General features: G+C 40.2%; 2 protein-coding genes across 3 annotated transcripts in view; both read right to left on the reverse strand.

Annotated features, from left to right (window-relative positions):
* On the reverse strand, positions 316-5,821 carry LOC110255249 (disintegrin and metalloproteinase domain-containing protein 20-like). The gene has a single exon (XM_021100074.1). The coding sequence runs from the start codon at positions 5,819-5,821 to the stop codon at positions 3,629-3,631; it is 2,193 nt and encodes a 730-aa protein (XP_020955733.1). The 3' UTR covers positions 316-3,628.
* Positions 13,601-18,718, reverse strand: part of SYNJ2BP (synaptojanin 2 binding protein) — a 68,155-nt gene continuing 63,037 nt past the window's right edge. Inside the window, exon 4 of one of the 2 annotated variants that reach the window (XM_021098201.1) lies at positions 13,601-18,410. In XM_021098201.1, coding sequence (XP_020953860.1) covers positions 18,270-18,410 — 141 coding nt within the window. In that variant the 3' untranslated portion in view covers positions 13,601-18,269. 2 annotated transcript variants of the gene reach the window in all.

Raw genomic sequence — 18,718 nt, forward strand, 5'->3', positions numbered from 1 at the left:
TCTCTTAATGATCCACTGGTGGTTTCCTGCCAGCACTCCCAGCAACTGTGTGTTCTCCAGGTCACACAGGGAGTGCACTCTTGTCGGGAACACAGCATGAGTGCCATGGAACTGCAGGCTACAGCTGCCATCAGGGCCCCTCAGTCATCCTTTGTCCAAGGACTAGCCTGTGAGAGGAAGAGTCCCGTTAAGAATAGAGCATTAGACGCTGTGTTCCAAGGGAGGTAAGGCTGCCAATCCTCAGTCGAGGCTTGGAGGATCACCTGTGGAAGCCAGTGACACACTTGGCCGACTCCTGGAACTCCTTTGGGCAATGGTACCTGTGAATGGACTTGAGTAGCAACCTTGACCTGAGAAGTCTCAGACTCCTGGAGGACAAAGGTGCAAAATTTCAAAAGCAACACAATAGAGAGTCCCCTGTTTCCCCTTATGTTCTATTCTGCCCCATTTATTTCTTCTTTCTTAGACGCATACACCCATAAAACTACCACAAGCCTTGCAAAGGCAGTTCTCAGCAGTAGTATCCTGGTGGTTATCGGGACTCCTCCAAGGGGCAGGATAACAGGAAGGAGTCTTGTGCACTAGTTTTGGTTAAAGGTTAAACTGCTGCTAAAGTTAAAATATAGCAGTGACTCCAATTCCTCCTATCTTGTAAAAATCCTTGAGAATTCCCTTGTGGCACAGCAGGTTAAGGATATTGTGCTGTCACTGCAGCGACCAAAAGAAAAAAAAATCCAAAACAAACAAAACAAAGAACTCTGACCCTGCTTCAATAGTGAAGTCACGTGGTCTGATCTATAGTTGTTCTCTGATATGGTTCAGCTCAATGAAGCCTTACCCTCTACTGGAGTCACATTAAATCTTTTGTAAAAAAATAAATGGTGCCATTTCCTGTGAGAGGGTGGAAAATGTTCCAACACTGCTCGGGGAGGTTAAAAACACAGTCCATCAAAAAACCCTAATTTTCTTCAGTGTGGAGGTTAAATCCTCCTCCTGTTCTCAATTGCTTTGTTTTTGTTTGTTTTTTCATAGCTTGGATGTTACGGCCATAAATCTCTTGAACTTCTGTTAGACTGAAGTCAGTCTTTTGCTTTTCTTGCGTTCTTTGGATAAGCAGGAAATTAGGCATTGTTCCTCACGTGGGACATGTTTCTCCCTCTGTCTCAGACTTCTTTTACCAGCGGAAACGCCCATCTACCCAAACTGCTGGAAGATGTGCTGTAGAAATATGGTCTGCTACAAAGGTCCTTACTCTTATTAATTTCTTCTTCGCTGAGTACCGTCTAGAACTGCAGGGGCCCTTTGGTTTCCCAGCCATGTTAAATTGTAAAGGTGGCAACTTAGAAGAAAGGACATTAGGATAGCCATCACACCACAGGCGGCTTACCTCCGTTGGTACAAAGAAGCCAAGAGAAGAAGTATTTTGAACTGGTCCTAATATTTTGTGGCCCCTATTATGCAACTTTCACATTAATTCTTCCTGTCCCCGAGACCTTGTCTTTCTGTTTACTTATGTCCCTGTGTCTCACAACACCACTCCTTTCTCACCTCCCTTCTCACCTCATCCCTGTCTTCCTTTCAGCATCCTTGATTCTCTTCTTCCCCTTCTGATGCTCCCTCTTACCTTTGTTCTGGAACTTCACTATTTCCTGGTGTGCCTCAGCCCGAGCAATAGGAACAACATCTCCCTGAGCTTTGCTGCCCTTGTCTGAGAATAATCCAGCTGTGTTAACTAGGCTGTAAGTATTTTCTCTCACATGTCTGGTATCAATTAGAAACTGCTTTTAAGGAATACCCATGTTGGGCCTTAACCTGGGACAGCCACTTTTTTTTTTTTTTTTCAGGTCTGACCTATACCTGAACTATCAAATGCTGTTTAGAAACCTAAAATAGACTGGAGATCACACCCATCCTCAGGTTAAACACTTAGTTCAACATTCTGGAACTAGCATGATAACCAGAGAGGATACCATACACACTCAAGTGTATGGTAGTATAAATTAAACAGCTTGAGGGAAACAAAAGATCCTTCACCAGTGCAAAACAGATCAGTAAGGATATGAGTAGATACTGGGAAAATGGAAATCAAGAGAGAAAAAACAAAACAAAACAGGCTACAGGGACCACAGTTATCATGTTTTGGCAAATGAACTGCTCGATTTAAAACAAAATGACCCCATCCAAGCTGGCCCTTGGAAGATAAACTTTCATCAATTACCGTTGTATCAACCAGCAATAACCATGTTAGCAAAAGGTCATCCAACATTGATTTTAATAGACATTGGTGCAAAGAGCAAATGCCTTAACCCATGTTTGACAAGGGGTAGTAAGACAGGGCTCAAACCTGTCATGGATGAAGATCCAGGTCACTCTACCAGATCAACCCCATGGACAAGAACACTGCCTAACAGAACTCTATAGATGGGGAAGTTGGACAAATTATGCTTCTCCACTGGGTTAAGTGGATTCTCTACTGCTGCAGCCTTCCGCTGCCCTTAGGGAGCTACCCTCCTCTGGACTCCATGTTTTCAGAGAGGGGTTTGATGCAAGGTCTGAGGCATTTAAGTAGCATGAATAGAACGCAGCTCACTTATGAGACCTGCTTCTAATATTCTCTTATGTAGCGTTTGCTTCTTGTTTCCTTTTATGTAAATTTTGGCCTCTGTATATGTATCAGTCAGTCAGTTCCATCCTGCTGTGCTTAGGCCACTCCTGTGATTTTAAATGCGAGATGGTAGGCATTAACAAGTAGGGGCCTAAAAAAAATCGATATATCAGCAATCAATGTCTCCTTGTGGGGTGGTTGGACCATAAAAGATACAAAATTCCAAAGTCATTATACTTGGAATACTTCCGTTTTAAAACAACCCAAGGTAATCGTGAGACTATAATGTGAATGATAAAATCAATGTTTATTAAGTGCCTACCATATTCTAGGCCCTTCTTAAGTCCTTTCTTTTAACCATGGCAAAACCCTGGAAAACTACCTCTCATCTCTCAATGTCACAGATCAGATAGAGCTTTGATTCTCTGAAAGCCAATGCCTTTGGGCAAGATCACGTACTTACCAGCTTGTTGAACTACAGTTTATAATCATGTGCCTGTGACACCAAATTTTCTATCTTCTTACTGTATCTGTCAAGGTGTCCTGTATGCCATCTTTTATATTAGGCTTATTTAACACTAGCAAGAATGTGAACCAATAACAAAAATCTAGTATATCACCAACCTAGGAAAAGTCTAATGAACTATAAATGTCAGTTCAAACAAGATGTGCTACAGTCACATCGATAAAACATTAGTCTCACAACATAAATAAGTACAAGCTGGTGAATCTGATAGGTCCCACTGTCCTCTCTAGGGATAGTTAGACTATGGCCAGATGTAAAATATTAAATGCATTTAGCCACACAGCCTCTTTTTAAATTGCCAAGTCATTTTATTTCAAGATAACAACTTCAGGATAACTATAGGATTATGTAATTATCAGAGTGATTCTGGATCATTTTTTCCCAGTAAGTGCCAATGTGATTTTCTCTATTTTGTGTGTTCCAGTTCGTATCTACTTGGGTCCAAGGCAGTTCTTCTTTTTAGTAGATGTTTCCACATATCTCTGACTTATAACTTCTTATAGCTGGAAAAGTGCACCAACAACTACCGAAAGCAAAAAAAGGAAAAAACGAAGAAGCAGGAGAACTAGTTCCTTGTCTATTTCCGTTACTATTTTGGTTCCACTATACATGTGTTTATCAGGGGGAGGGCCACTATCTACACTGCCCCCTGCTCCTACGGCACTACAATTTGGTGGTTTCCAACCTTGCTGACAGTGACAGTGCTTTCTGTTGTTGCAGACTCCTCTGAAATTGCATTTCTGGACATCACAGTCAAACCTCAAGTCTGGATAAAAAGTACAGTTTTGGTCCTTGCAGTATTTTCCTGGACCACATGATGCACCATCAACTACAAGCCCCATTTCTGGTACTTGTGAAGAATGGTGTGCGTCGAACCCAAAGCATGTTTGTGGTTTCACGTCGTGTACTAATATATGACGAAATGTAGTGTGCTCATTTCCACTAGGAATTTTGCTGATAGCAGTACAGTGCAGCAATCCGCAGTAAATATCATCTAATTCACATGGAACAGGACGACTTCCTCCTTGGTGCGGCTTCACCCCACAGTTTCCAAATCGGTCACCCTTGACATTCAATGTTTTATAGCACGCTGGTGCAGCATCTTTTATTTTGAAGCCAAAGAGGGCCTGACACTGCATGTCACGGTCACTACAGTTTCCTCTCACACAAACAGCCAGTGGTGAACATGGGGTTCCATCCTGGATATAACTGTCCCTTGGACAAGCATGCGTTGTCCCAGTACAGTATTCTGGTAGATCACAAATACCAAGAACATCTCTGCACACTTTTCCAGGTTGTGCATGTTTACAGTCAATGCAGCAAGGTCCTTGATAGCATGAACTGCCAAGGGTGAAAACACAATGGCTCTCACAACACTTGTCCTTAGCACAGTCTTTTAAGGTGCCACAGTCACAGTCTTCCCTCAGATTTCTGATCTTATCACCACAACGAGGAGCTACATATGGAATATTATCATATGGTATGTTGCGAGCACTCAAACAACCATCCCACCTTCCGTTAACCCAACTGGCAAGTGACCCATAAGAACAATTGCTCATCACATCTAGAAAACCAGGCTCAGGAGCCATGACACATTTTGCTCTTCGGAAACAGTGACAACCTGATGTATCGTGGTCACAGCCGAAAAGATGGCATATAACATGTGCTGAAAGAGATGCCCCCATAAATATGTGATATCTTGCTAGAAATATATATGATGATCCCCAATTGGGTTTGCACAATCCGCTCTTGAAGGCAAAATAATTAGCATGGTGGGCTTTATCGCCAGTAAAAAGAATTGAGCAATCACGTGGATGTAGGTTATGGAGATTAATTTCCCAGTAGCCAAAGTGAGCTACAGCATTGTCAATAGACCTCCATTTTCTAGCACCTACTTCAAACTTTTCTGTCCTTGTCCATATGCACAACAAACGTACATGAACTTCAACAAGGTTATATAGAAAAATTGAATGTACTATGTTGTTTAAAATCATCACATTCTCAACTATAAGTGTCTGATTAGTCTGCTGAAGATATAATGAGTAAGAAACTGTATAGTGCATTTTTAAGGATTTCCTGTGTGGCCACCACATATACACAGGTCCTGCTCTAGGCATCTCAGCAAGCAAGGCCTCCTCATCTGCTTGATTTGTATCTTCCCCTCCAATCTTACATTTTTCATCCTCTCCTGGTGTTTTTTGTGACACAAGCAGAGAAATCACATGCTCAAATTTGGAAGACGCTTCCAGGGGTTTGATTTCGTAAGTGAAGTCGTCCACCTGGAGCATGCCACGCAGACCCCCATGGCAGGTGTCCAGTGTGCCCATGGACCCAGGAACCCCTTCCAGGTAGCCATAGTAGTAACAGTCTCGAGGGACAAAGGGGTAGTCCTCCTGCATGGCGCCTTGGTCATTGTCGGTGATGACAGGGAAATGTCTGGGCAGCAAGCTTTTCTTGACTCTCATGTGAACCACATGTCTTTGGCCACCGAAGCGAATCTTGTAGGAGAGCTGGCCTTGTATCTCAGCTGTACTCACTCTGTGGGACACCTTCCTGGGGATCACAATTTCAGAGGCAGTGAAGCGCCATCCTGGTGGCGCATAGGAGCAACAGATCGGGCCCAGGAATAACCAGAGCAGAGGCAAGCAGGGATCACCTCGCAGCTGGGCCTGGGCAGAAGCAGGTCCCATGAGCGAGGAAGCCTGGGGCCAAAGAAACTGCAGTCAAGCGGGAGGCAGGCAAGGCTCTCCCTGGAAGAGCAACCTCAACGGCAGTATGGTCCTGAGGAGAGCAGAGAGAGGCTGGAGGCCTGGCATCCCCAGAGAGGTGGAGCAGGGACAGGGAGGCTGTTACATAACAATGGTGGACTCATGAGTAGGACAGGCTGGGCTAAGGATCCTGGCACAGGGGTATTAGGAAGAAACAAGGGAAAAATTAGAAAAAGTCTATGTTGAGAGGTGGCCTGGTCTCTTGGAGAAGTCACGGGAAAGAATAAATGCATTTGGTGCAGTCTTTAGATAGTTACTGACTTTTCTTTTTTCTCAACACAAAATGAAATAAGGCATCAATTTGTAACTAAAGTACGAAGTGGAGAAGAGAATGGATGATTCTCCTTGTAAGAATTTTGAGGAGAAAAAAATAAACTCAAAATGGATTAAAGACTTAAACATAAGAAGACACCATACAACTCCAAGAAGAGAACATAGGCAAAACATTCTCTGACATCAACTGTACATATGTTTTCTTAGGTCACTGTCCCAGGCAATAGAAATAAAAACAAAAATAAACCCATGGGACCTAATCAAATTTACAAGCTTTTGCACAGCAGAGGAAACCATAAACAAAACAAAAGGACAACCTACAGAATGGGAGATAATTACTTTTGAGGAAACTCCATATTGTCTTCCACAGTGGCTTCACCAATTTACCTTCCCACCAAGTGTTAAAAGTGTTCCCTTTTCTCCACACTCTTTCCAGCATTATTAGTGTCCTTTTTCTTTTTTGTTTTTGTCTTTTTAGAGCTACATCTGTGGCATATGGCAGTTCCCAGGCTAGGGGTTGAATCAGAGCTGTAGCTGCCAGCCTACACCACAGGCACAGCAACGCAGGATCTGAGCCATGCCTGTGACCATAGCTCATGGTAACACCAGATCCTTAACTTACTGAGCAGGCCCAGGGGATCGAATCTGAGTCCTCATGGATACTAGTCAGGTTTGTTAACCACTGAGCCACGACAGGAACTCCAGTTATTAGTAGCCTTTCTAATGATGGCCATTCTGACTGGTATGCAATGGTACCTCACTCTAGTTTTGTAACTGTAAATTTTATTGTATGCCTCAAAAAAGTTGATTAGAAAAAATTTTGACTTTAGTTTCTTTTTGGCTTTTCAGACTATTGCATCATTATCCTGATCATTATCTCTTTTATCTCTTCAAAAATCATTTCTGCGTAGAAATGCCTGTAAATGGACTCAACTCAAAATAAGGCAGTTACCATCAATAACTTTACTCCTTTGATTTCTCCTCGTGTGGATCGTATCTTTTAGTTGGAACCAGTAACACACACAACATATTTAGAAAAGAAGAATGTACTGCCACATAAATGTGCTGTATGCAATACTGGAGGATTTTTTAAAATCAGAGCAGCCAGGGATATTCAAGAAGAGACAGGTAAGATTGAACTCAGCTGGAAATGAATCACCATGAGCACAAAAGTAACTTCTTCTGTTTTTCTTTTTTATCAAAGTGTAGCTGATTTACGATATTACATTGGTTTCAGGTGTACAACATGGTGATTCCATATTTTTATGTATTGCACTTATTTAAAGTTATTACATTTTTTAGTTTCTAGCTATTTTAAAAAATAAAGTTATTAGCCTTTAAATATATGATGCCAATGCTACTCCCTCCTGGTCTCCAAAATTTCTGCAGAAAAATCAGCTGATGGCCTTTTGAATTAGTGTTTGCCTTTTCTTCTTATACATATCCAGATGTGGAATTGCTCAATCATATGTAGTTTCACTTTTAGTTTTTGACAAACCTCCATACTGTTTTCCATAGTAGCTGCACCAATTTGCATTTCCACCAACAGTTCATGAGGGTTTTTTCTCCACATCTTCACCAACACTTTTTGTTTCTTCTCTTTTTGAAAATAACCATTCTGACACATGAGGTCACATCTCATTGGGTTTTTATTTGCATTTCTCTAATGATCCATGATGATGAGCATCTTTTCATGTGCCTGTTGGTCATCTATATGTCTTCTTTGGAGAAATGTCTGTTCAGATTCTCTGCCCATGTTTTAGTCAGATTTTTTTTTTCACATTGAGTTGTATGAGTTCTTTATACATTTTGGCTATTACACCTCATTGGATATATTATTTGCAAATATCTGCTCCCATTCATAAGGTGGCTTTCCACTTTGTTGATATTTTCTGTTACTGTGCAAGAAACATTTTAGTTTGACTAGGTTCCATTTGTTTATTTTCTGTTTCCTTTCTCTAAGGAGACATATCAAAAAAAACCCCCAAAAACCAAAAAACTGCTAAGGCCAATGTCAAAGAATGTACTGTTTATGTCTCCTCCTAGATGTTTTATGATTTCAGGGCTTACATTGAAGTCTTTAATTTGAGTTTATATTTGTTTCTGAGGTGAGAATGTTGTCCAGTTTTCCCAATACCATTTATTGAAAAGGCTGACTGTTTCCCATTGTATTTTCTGGCCTCTTTTGTTGTAAGTTAATTGCCATATAAATGTGGGTTTTGATTATTGTAGCTTTGCAATATAGTTTGAATTCAGGAAGTATGATACCTCTAGCTTTGTGCCTCTCTCTCAAGATGTCTTTGGCCATTCAGAGTCTTTTGTGTTTCTATGCATATTCTAGAGTTATTTGTTCTAGTTTTGGGAAAAATGCCATTCATATTTTCATAAGGATTGCACTGAATCTGTAGGTTGCCTTGGGTTAATACAGTCATTTTAACAACATTAATTTTTCCAACCCATGAGCATGGTATATCTTTCCATTTGTTTGTTATCTTCAACTTCTTCCATCAGTGTCTTATAGTTTTCAGAGTATAGTCATTCTACCTCCTTATTCTTAAGTATTTTATTCTTTTGATGTGATCATAAATGGGATTGTTTCCTTAATTTCTCTTTGTGATAGTTTGTTGTTAGTGTCTAGAAATGCAATAGATTTCTGTACATTAATTTTGTATCATGCAACTTTATTGTATTCATTGATGAGTGCTAGTATTTTTTCAGTGGTGTCTTTTGGATTCTCTATGTATAGTATCATGTCATCTGCATCAATGATGGCTTTAATCAAAACGAAAGAAAATGTGATGGAGCTTCAAATCTTGACTGTTGAAACCCAGTTATATTACCTAGAGATGGTAACTTCTCATCTCCAAAGTTGTATCTCTCCATCTTTAGCATGGGGTAATAATTTTGATCTATTAATATTATTTGAGCATGACATGAACTAATTTCCAAAAGGTGCCTGGTGAGCTTTTAACATTGCTCTAATTTCTATGTGAATCCTTGGGTTTTGGATTATGTCCTGGCTATGATGGGTGCTTCACTAAGTTTGACAATCGTTACTCTTCAACTCACTTCCAAAATTACACCAGGGAAAATTTTCATTGGACTTTCTCTGGCTTCTCTTTCTTGGAGGATAAGAGATTTTGAAAAGTAACCATTCCTAAGAAATGTGTCAATGCTCTTCAATCTGGGACTCAAAGGAATCCACCTTTGAAAGCTTTCTCCTCTCATTTTCAGTATCAAAAGTCTATCTCAACCTTTAATATTCATTGGCAGCAGTCCTTAAACTATAGTCTGGAAGGATCCCATGTTTTTGTAAATAAAATTTTACTAGAACACAGCCATACCCTTTTACTTACAGATTGTTTATGGCTGCTTTCACTCCCAAACTGCAAAGACCCAAGTCCTGCAAGCCTAATATATTTGCTATCTTGTCCTTTAACAAAGTTTGTTGTCCCCTGGTCTTTGGTGTTTGAAGTCTAGTTTCTTTCTGTGCAGATAAAAAATGGCCACACAATCTTTACTCTACTCATATCAAGAGGTGGAGTTTAGTTCCCATTCCATAATGATTCTAGGCTTGGCCATGGCCTGGTCTGGCCAATAAGACATTAGCAAATGTGCCAAGTGCAAAGGCTTGATTGGTGCTTTCCACATTGGGGCTTGCCTTCTTGGAACAAGTCCCTGAGAAACCTCCATCCCATGCTGTGAAGAGCCCAGTCTAGTCTATTGGAAGATAAGAGGCCATGTGGAAAAAAACCAAGGCACTCTAGCCTGTAGCCAGCACTAAGTGTCGGACAGGAGAGAGAGGCCAATGTGGATCACCTACCCATTCTGTCATCAGAGGAATGCAGTTCCATGTGACTCTAAGTGGTAACAGAAGAAACACTCAGTCAATCCACGGAATTTTTTTTTTTTTTTTTTTTTTTTTTTACTTTTTAGGGCTACACCTGTGGCATATGTAAGTTTCCAGGCTAGGAGTCAAACTGGGGCTACAGCTGCCGGCCTACACCACAGCCACAGCAACACCAGAGCCAGATCTGAGGCCACATCTGCAACCTACACTACAGCTCAAAGCAATGCCAGATCGTTAACCCACTGAGTGAGGCCAGGGATCGAACCTGCATCCTCATGGATACTAGTTGGATTTGTTTCTGCTGAGCTACAAAGGGAACTCCAATCCATAGAATCTTTTAAAAAAATTATTTTAAAAAATTAAGCCATTAATTTTTGCAGTGGTTTCTTATGTAACTGATGACTTACATACCTTCTTAGCACTTTGACTCCAGGCCTGAACTTTGCTTAAGTCATACGACACAGCAATGATGAACAACGTAAATTGCCTTTTCTTTTCATATCAAAGTCAGCTATATGCAAGGTAACTGAGGCAAAAGGTAAATATGGTTCTGACAAGTCTTTTTACATCCCATGGCGCAAACCCTTTTCTGTCTATGTATCTTGTACAGTTTGGAGGAATGGAGCGGGTACAAGTAAGACAGTAAATGTTGGTAACTGCTTTTAAACTTTGTATAAAATGAATGGTTCTACTGCTTAACCTAATGCAGTCAATTCCCTATTATCCATAATGGAAGGCTGTGCTAGCATTTTTGAACTGAATTTAGTATAATACACTTTCATTTCCTGGAATGATGGAAGAGAGGTACTCATTGGCTTGCAAGAAATTCCAGGTCTGGCACTAAATAGCTGTCTTGAGTAAGTCATTAATTTCCTTAAGACTTGAGTTACCTTATTTATAAAAATGGAATTATTAATACTGTCTTGCATAGTTGTGAGAATTCACTGACATTCAGTTATACAAAAGGATGGCCTGATGTAGTGCCTGTAACCATGGAGATTAGAGACAGCATAGTGTCATGGTTATGTATATAGGTTCTTGACCTAAATTGTCTGGGTTTGAATCCCAGCTCTGGCTATGTAATTAGGCAAATTACTTAAACTCTCTATGTCTGTAAAATGGGGATAACAGCAGCAATTATCTTACACAGTTGTTGTGAGGCTTAAGGAAACACTCATGAAGGGCTTAGCATGGTGGCTGAAGTATGAGTGAACTAAATTGATGAGAGCTTAATCATCAGCCCAATTATTAGCAGTACATGATAGAGGCCTTGTCTTTATCTCCTTATCATCCATGTCAAAGCTAGGCCTCAAATTGATCATTTAGATGGAAGATAACAGGAGAAAAAGAATATATATATACATGTATATATATAAAACTGGGTAACTTTGTTGTACAGCAGAAAACTGGCACAACATTGTAAATCAGCTATACTTAAAGAATTTGTTAAAAAAGAAAACTGATGATTTAGATTTTTCCTTCCTCTTTCTATTCTGTTAGAGGTGTAACCCTAGGAAGTTGGCAATTAAGTAAGGAGATATTTATTTAACCATCCCCAAAATAAGGTGGAAAAAAAAAAGATTGTAAAGATTCATTGACAAATGCAACACATTTTTGTTGAATGCCAATACTGAGCTAGGCACAGTTAGATACACTATTATCTCATTTTTCTTATCTAGCATCAAGGGAGAGATTATTATCTATTTTGATGGCATCATTAACATTTTTAGTTTGTAATGATATTCCTTAGAAAATATGGTTTTACAGTGGTATGTTTTCCAAGTTGCTACACAGCATCTCCGTGATCTAATTGCTGTTTAGATCCAGGCATGCAATGTGACATTAGGATCAAAGTAGAAAGGAAACAAGATAAAGTAAGGTTCATAAGGAAAACATCCTATAAAGATTAACATGTCCTGGGTGTAAAATGCACATATAATTGACAAAATAATCAATGAAAATGTTCAATGTCAAAACCAGTAATAAGAAACTCCTCTTTAAATGAGCATTTCAGATATGGAATTAAAACAGGACTCAATTCTGTGATTGCACTTGCAAATCTACAAACTGGAAAGAAAGATCATTCTGTTTTCCTCTGACTGTCAATCATTTAATGATTACAGTAAGTACAAAGTTCTTTTATGACTGTTAATGACTGGCTTACATTTGAGGTACTCAGTTCAGCTCTCTTCCTTTCTCCCTTTCCACCTGCAAAAAAAAAAGAATATGGGAGTTCCCGCTGTGGCCCCTTGGGTTAAGGATCCGGCATTGTCTCTGCAGAGGTGTGGGTTCAATCCCTGTCCTGGTGCAGTGGCTGGGCGTTGCTTCAGTTGTGGCAGAGGCCACAGCTGTGATTTGGATTTGTTCACTGGCCTGGGAACTTCCATATGCTGTGGGGAGGGGAAAGAAAGAAAATAAAGAGAGAAAGAAAGACACAGACAGACAGTCAGGGAAACATTCAGAAACAGGACCTAGTGTTTACTATAACTTGATTCATTAGACACAGCAATGCTGTTTTATAATATAGGTTATTGCAGCACCATCAAATGCATCAGGTAACCAGATCAAGTGCTTTGGAGTCTATAAATATCAACATCAGGCCAGAGTCTATGGCTGTTAAGAACTTGGTTCTTTTTTTCTTTTTTTGGCAAGTTCAATGATATATTCTTTATTTAGCATCAATTATCACCAACATCCCTCAAGCAGCACCCTCCTTTCTCGACCCATCAAGCGCAGGAAAGTCCGGAGGGGAATGAAAAGGCTTGTTAGGCTGCAAATGTTCATTCACTCTTCAGAAGTTTGTAAAGCAAACTAAGAGCTCTGAAATTGTCTGTTTACAGTGTTCCTATTTATTCTACTCTGCCTTTTCAAATATGATCAAATAAGTAAATTAGCATGTCAACAAAATTTATGTCTCCCTACTATCTCTTTCTTAGAACAGAATTCCTTAAAATACTATTATCATTTTGTGTCAATTGCCCTTCTGGATGTGAGTTCCAAGATTTTCAGGAGTTCCCATTGTAGCTCAGTGGTAACAAACCTGACTATTATCCATGCGGATGTGGGTTCAATCCCTGGCCTCACTCAGTGGGTTAAGGCTCCAGTGTTGCCATGAGCTGTGGTGTAGATCACAGATGTGGCTTGGATCCCATGTTGCTGCGGCTGTGGCGTAGGCCTGCAGCTGCAGCTCCAATTTGACCCCTAGCTTCAGAACTTCCACATGCTCTGGGTGTGGCCCTAAAAGGACCAAAAAAAAAAAATTCTGATAAAAAAGACACAACAAAAGGGGCTAACTCCAGGACAGCAACCACATGTAAACCAACTGTAACTGTAAACTGTATTCCAGGTGAGTGATAAAGAGCTTCACCACTCAACCTACTACTTCTAGGTGATATCAGAAAAATACATTAACATCAAGATCACCAACAAATCTCCCCACATTTCAGGCGAGCTATTCAGCTTAAGAGTGACTATATTTTATTTATATTTGCATGTTCGGCACCTAGCACACAGAAGGCACTCATTTGTTGAGGGGAGGGAAAAACTCTCATCCATCTAGAGACCAATTGCCACTAAAACAGATTTGAATAAAAGCTTTATTGGCTTCACATGAAATTACATGAACTCTATTTCCCCTTATGAGAACCTGAGGTTGTTTCATTTTTATAAATTGCTTATTTACACAACAAAAACAATGTCCAACGTCAAAAAAAAAAAAACATACTTCTCTCCATTCGAACTACTGGAATTTGTCTTCATGAGAACTCATCTGACTGAATACTAGGTCTTCCTCAGATTATTCTGTGTAATCTCTCAGTTTTGCATGATACTTGCAATACCCTTCAGCTGTCAATCAGTTCTTCTGGTCTTTATTTAAGGCCCAAAGAGAGAAGATCCTGGAAGCGGACTGAGATAAAAAGGATAGTTTTGTCTATGTTCATGTAGTGGATACATTCAAGACATATATGAGAAACAGAAAGGGCACCTACCTCTGCGACAATGTCTTTGATCTGGGTTAAGTGAGTTTACGTCTCCTGAACCTTGATTTTTCTCATCTCTAAGATAGATCCAACTCAGAAGCTTTTAGCTCCAATGCTCTAAAGTTGGTTTTCATTCAATAGATGTACAAACTGACATGCTCCACTAATACGTTTTGCTGGAAGTTGGTCAGTCCTTAGCAAATCAGAAGCCAAAGAATGCTACTTCTTATTCCACATCTCTACGTGAGGTAGAAGCTAATGAGAGGTGAGGCTCTGAAAAGGCCCAAGTGAAATTCTCATTTTTGGCTGGAGTGATGCCTATAGGTGGTTTAATCATTTGAAGCATGCCTCGGTGTAAATGGCAGAGAGCATTTTTGTCTGACATTGCACACTGGAATCACCCGGTGAACTCTGTGGTACCGCTGCCGAGTCCCACACCCAGAGATTCTATTAATTGGTCTCGGTGCAGCCTGGGCATCAGGATTTTTATAAGTTCCTCCAGTGATTCTAACCTGAGAGAAAGGTGACTATTGGCATCGAGCAGTGATTCTCAAACGTTAGTATCTGTCACCTGGAGGGATTATTAAAACAGATTGCTGGGTGCCTTACACAATTTCTGATTCAGTAAGTCGAGGCTGAAGCCCAAGAGTTTGCTTTGCTAACAAGTTCCCAGGTAACCTCACTTTGTCCAGTGACCTCACTTTGAGAACCACAGCCAATGAGAAACTATTATAGGTGGTGGCACCTGAACTCCTGAGTTTAAATCCTGATTCTATTATTACCACCTATGTAATCTTAGGAAAGCAATTTATTCTCTTTTCCTTAGTGTCTTCTTAACAATACTTAGACCTCAGACATGAACACAGTGTTACCAACCAAGGTTTAGTTCAGTCCATGGCTAAGAATGCAATTTATTCTCTTTTCCTTAGTGTCTTTTTAACAATACTTAGACCTCAGGCATGAACACAGTGTTACCAACCAAGGTTTAGTTCAGTCCATGGCTAAGAATGCAGTCACATGTATTAATTTCCTTTTTCCATTACACATGGCTAGATGGTGTGATTAAGTTACATCAACAGCACTGCTTAACACTTGGCAGGAAAAGAAAACAGAGATAACTGAAGCAAACAATTAGTCTTACTAGAAATGATACTGGATGATAAATACTGAGAAGTCTTTCAAGTATATGGTCATACAAATATTTTCATTCATGTTTTAAAACTTTGAACATAGTAATTTAGGTGGGAGGAATTTTAGATACAATTGATAAAGTGCCAGAAATATTAGATTCAAAGTATAAAGAGCATGAATTCTTTTGACGACCTACAATGGACACCAATACTCCATCTATGACAGTAATTTAGCTCTCCAGAGAATCAGAAATAAGAATATAATTGCAGTAGCAAAATGTCTAAACCATGAATATACTGACCTTCAAATGCTTTAATTCCAGAGGAAAAAACCTAAATTTACTAAAGTTCATCGGAATCCCAATTATCAACCAAAGCAAAAAAACCCATCTACCAACGATGAGCTGGCATGGGTGTTTTTATTTACATCTAACAACAAACAAAAAACCAAAGAGCTTTCCTTCCTGCCTGCCATGTGCTTCATTTTGTGTGTGTCAAGGCCCTCTCAGGAGTTAATGCTGAAACCCTGAGGGGAAGAGAAGCAGGCCCATTATAGACGCTGATGGACATTCCTTCAGATACAGGGAGGGCACTAGAGGTTGGGCCTCCACAGTGGGCTGGTTGAGGTGAGAACTGGAACACTGTCAGGGTTTCTTTGTGGACTCTATGAAGGCAGTTATCTAAGTGAGTCTCAGAGGTATTGAACCAATAGAGGGTCTGAAGGCAGAAATCCTAATATGAGTGTTTAAAGCAAATTTCTTCTTATACCAATAGGGGACCCAGAGGCAAGCCCTTACTGGGGTTTTTATTTTTTAAAGACTTCCCTTTCCACTATGGCCTGATGCCACCATATGACAGCTTTCCTTTTCTGAATTCTTAAAAATGTGCCTGCACGTCTTTTGTTTTTGTCACTGCATCATATTCTGAATAGTACCGTTTCTTTTCATTATTGTTCTCAACTATTACTTAACCTGATGATATTATCTTAACTTCTCATCTATACGTGGATGCTGTTAATTAGATGGTGAGCTCCTCAAGGGTCCTTAACTCGTTCCCTTCCTCTGTGGAACTTTCTCAAGTGCCTCCATTCTTAGTAACTGCTCCATTCTGCCATGTGCAATATAAATTTCACACCAACTTACATTGCCCTGCCTGTGCAGGTAATCCTATATTATCTTATTTTAGATGTATAAGGGTTCTCTTCCCAACTGGAACCATAAAACAAAACAAAACAAACAAACACAACCCTCTTTGAGATGGAGGCTATGTATTTTGCTTCTTTGTATTAAGTCTTAACAAAGCTGAGGTCCAATCAACATGTGTAAAATTCTTACCATGCTAAAAATTGCACACAACTGACTGCCTGAGGGAAAGTCTTCAAACTCTCGATACCAAGATTATACAAAGCCTATAGTCTGATCAGTGTATTTAGAGGATGGAAATGATTTTCTTTCTTTTTCTTTTTTCTTTTTTTTTTTTTTTTTTTTTTTTTGTCTTTTTGTCTTTTTGCCTTTTCTAGGGCTGCTCCTGTGGCATACGAAGATTCCCAGGCTAGGGGTCTAATCGGAGCTGTAGCCACCGGCCTACACCAGAGCCACAGCAATGCGGGATCCGAGCCATGTCTGCAACCTACACCACAGCTCATGGCAACGCCAGATCGTCAACGCACTGAGCGGGGCCAGGGATCGAACCCGCAACCTCATGGTTCCTAGTCGGATTTGTTAACCGCTAGGCCACAACGGGAACTCCTGGAAATGATTTTCTTAAAGCCAGAAAACTAGCCTTGGTTCAGCTTTCCTTAGTGCTTTAAAACCAACCTTCAGAACCCCATGAGCAGGAGGGTTCCCACCTCATTAACATTCTTGATATTCTCTAACATCCATTCATCCATAACCTTTTCCCATCAAACAGCCACCAAACTTCCCTACCCCTAAAACAAACAAAGCTCCGTCCCTTTCCCTGTAAAATGGTTTCTTCATTAAAAGCCACAACCAGTGTTTAGTGCCTTTCCAAAAAAATTAGCAATCCAAACGCTTGTAACTTAATTGAATGGAAGCAGCGCTGATTTCATACCCATCCCGCTGGGGAGCAGCAGTCCCTTCTCTTAGATTTTACCTGTTAACAGAAAAAGGAAAGACTGATAGATAGCCTGAGGTGCCATCTTGGAGACACTATTCTGTTTCTTCTTAGAGTTCTTTCACTGGGTTGGTTTGGCCATAGCTCTCACCACAATCATTCCAGCTGATCCTTTAACAGACTGTGAGGTACCAAAACAGCCACTAGGGTAGCCTAGAGACTAGTAACATTTATCTTTACATCTCCCAAGTTTTTTAAACAGATTGACTTGTGCAAAGCTGGATTATGGCATTTTACCTCAACTTCACCAAAATTATCATTAGGAGAAGAAATATCATTCCAAGAGTTTTAATTAGTTGCTTCTGTTTGCTTTCTTTAAATGATCCAGATTGGGCAGTCTCTTTTAAGGCTTGTTCTCTCACTCCCTTTACGTATTGAATTCTTCAATTAAGATTATCTTTTAACCCACGTTGGAAGCCCAGGGACCAGAGCTGCTTTCCACCTCTTTAATTCTCCATAAGGCATTACTATTATATGATCATATATGCATATGTATTTATATATATTTGCTTTTGAAAAAAAAATAGAAATGCTCTTCTCATTTGCCTTCATTTGATACAAAGTAGGCACCCAAGTAGGTACTTAGAAATTAAATAAAGGCCACAGAAACTTCCCAAGGAAGATTATTGAAAAGAAAAATCCTTACTTTCTCTTATGGCTGGCCTTTGACACATGCCAGCTAAGAAAAGAAAGAATCACCCATGGTGATGAGAAGACTGGGCCTTTTCCTCTTTGGGTTATAGCTGAACTTCTGGCGGTCCTACTAACATAAATAACTCTTCATTTGTTCCAAGCAAGTCCTTTCTTCAGTTTTCCTTCAAACAATGCCTTTACTCTCCCACCAAAGATTTCAAACAGCAAGGTTCTGGTTGGGTAACAGTCTCTTTAAATCATGAGTTGGCCATGTGGGGAAGGGAAAGTTATGGGAGAACGGCAGGGGAGGAAGGTCAGAGAAAGGGATGTGTGTTCTTCTTTGGGAGCACTGGAAGAAAGCGAGCTTTTCAAGGTTGATGGCGGTATCTCATGAAGGCCCAGGCTGCTACCATGATGAGGGCAAACACTGGCACCAGCACCACAGTTATGGGAATACCACTTGGTTCCCCATCACCTTGATGTCCCACAGGCCCATTCTGCACCTGTGACTGGAAGGGAGAGAAAACTGTTAACACTAGTGACCAATGTGTGTTTATCACATCTGAAATGTCCAGGCTGACACATTACCTGGGTCTGTAGCCTTTATACCACCCGAAGCTATAAAGCCCAAGTACTACTGAGCAGAAGGAGTCCTCTCTGTTTGTCCTGAGTTGATACATCAATGTCACCAATTCTTTGGAAATAAAATAAGTCTGATGGGGAGGCATTTAACCTTGCTGTGCTACTGACTGAAAGAGGCCCCTGAGGGTAAGTCGGATAACCTCTTTTCATTTCTGTACTGTTTCTACCAAGCTCC

Source organism: Sus scrofa, chromosome 7 (assembly GCF_000003025.6).
Source record: "Sus scrofa isolate TJ Tabasco breed Duroc chromosome 7, Sscrofa11.1, whole genome shotgun sequence".
Classification (NCBI taxonomy): Eukaryota; Metazoa; Chordata; class Mammalia; order Artiodactyla; family Suidae; genus Sus; species Sus scrofa.

Coding starts and splice junctions, on each gene's coding strand:
- LOC110255249 (XM_021100074.1), bottom strand. CDS start 5,821: ATGGGACCTGCTTCTGCCCAGGCCCAGCTGCGAGGTGATCCCTGCTTG.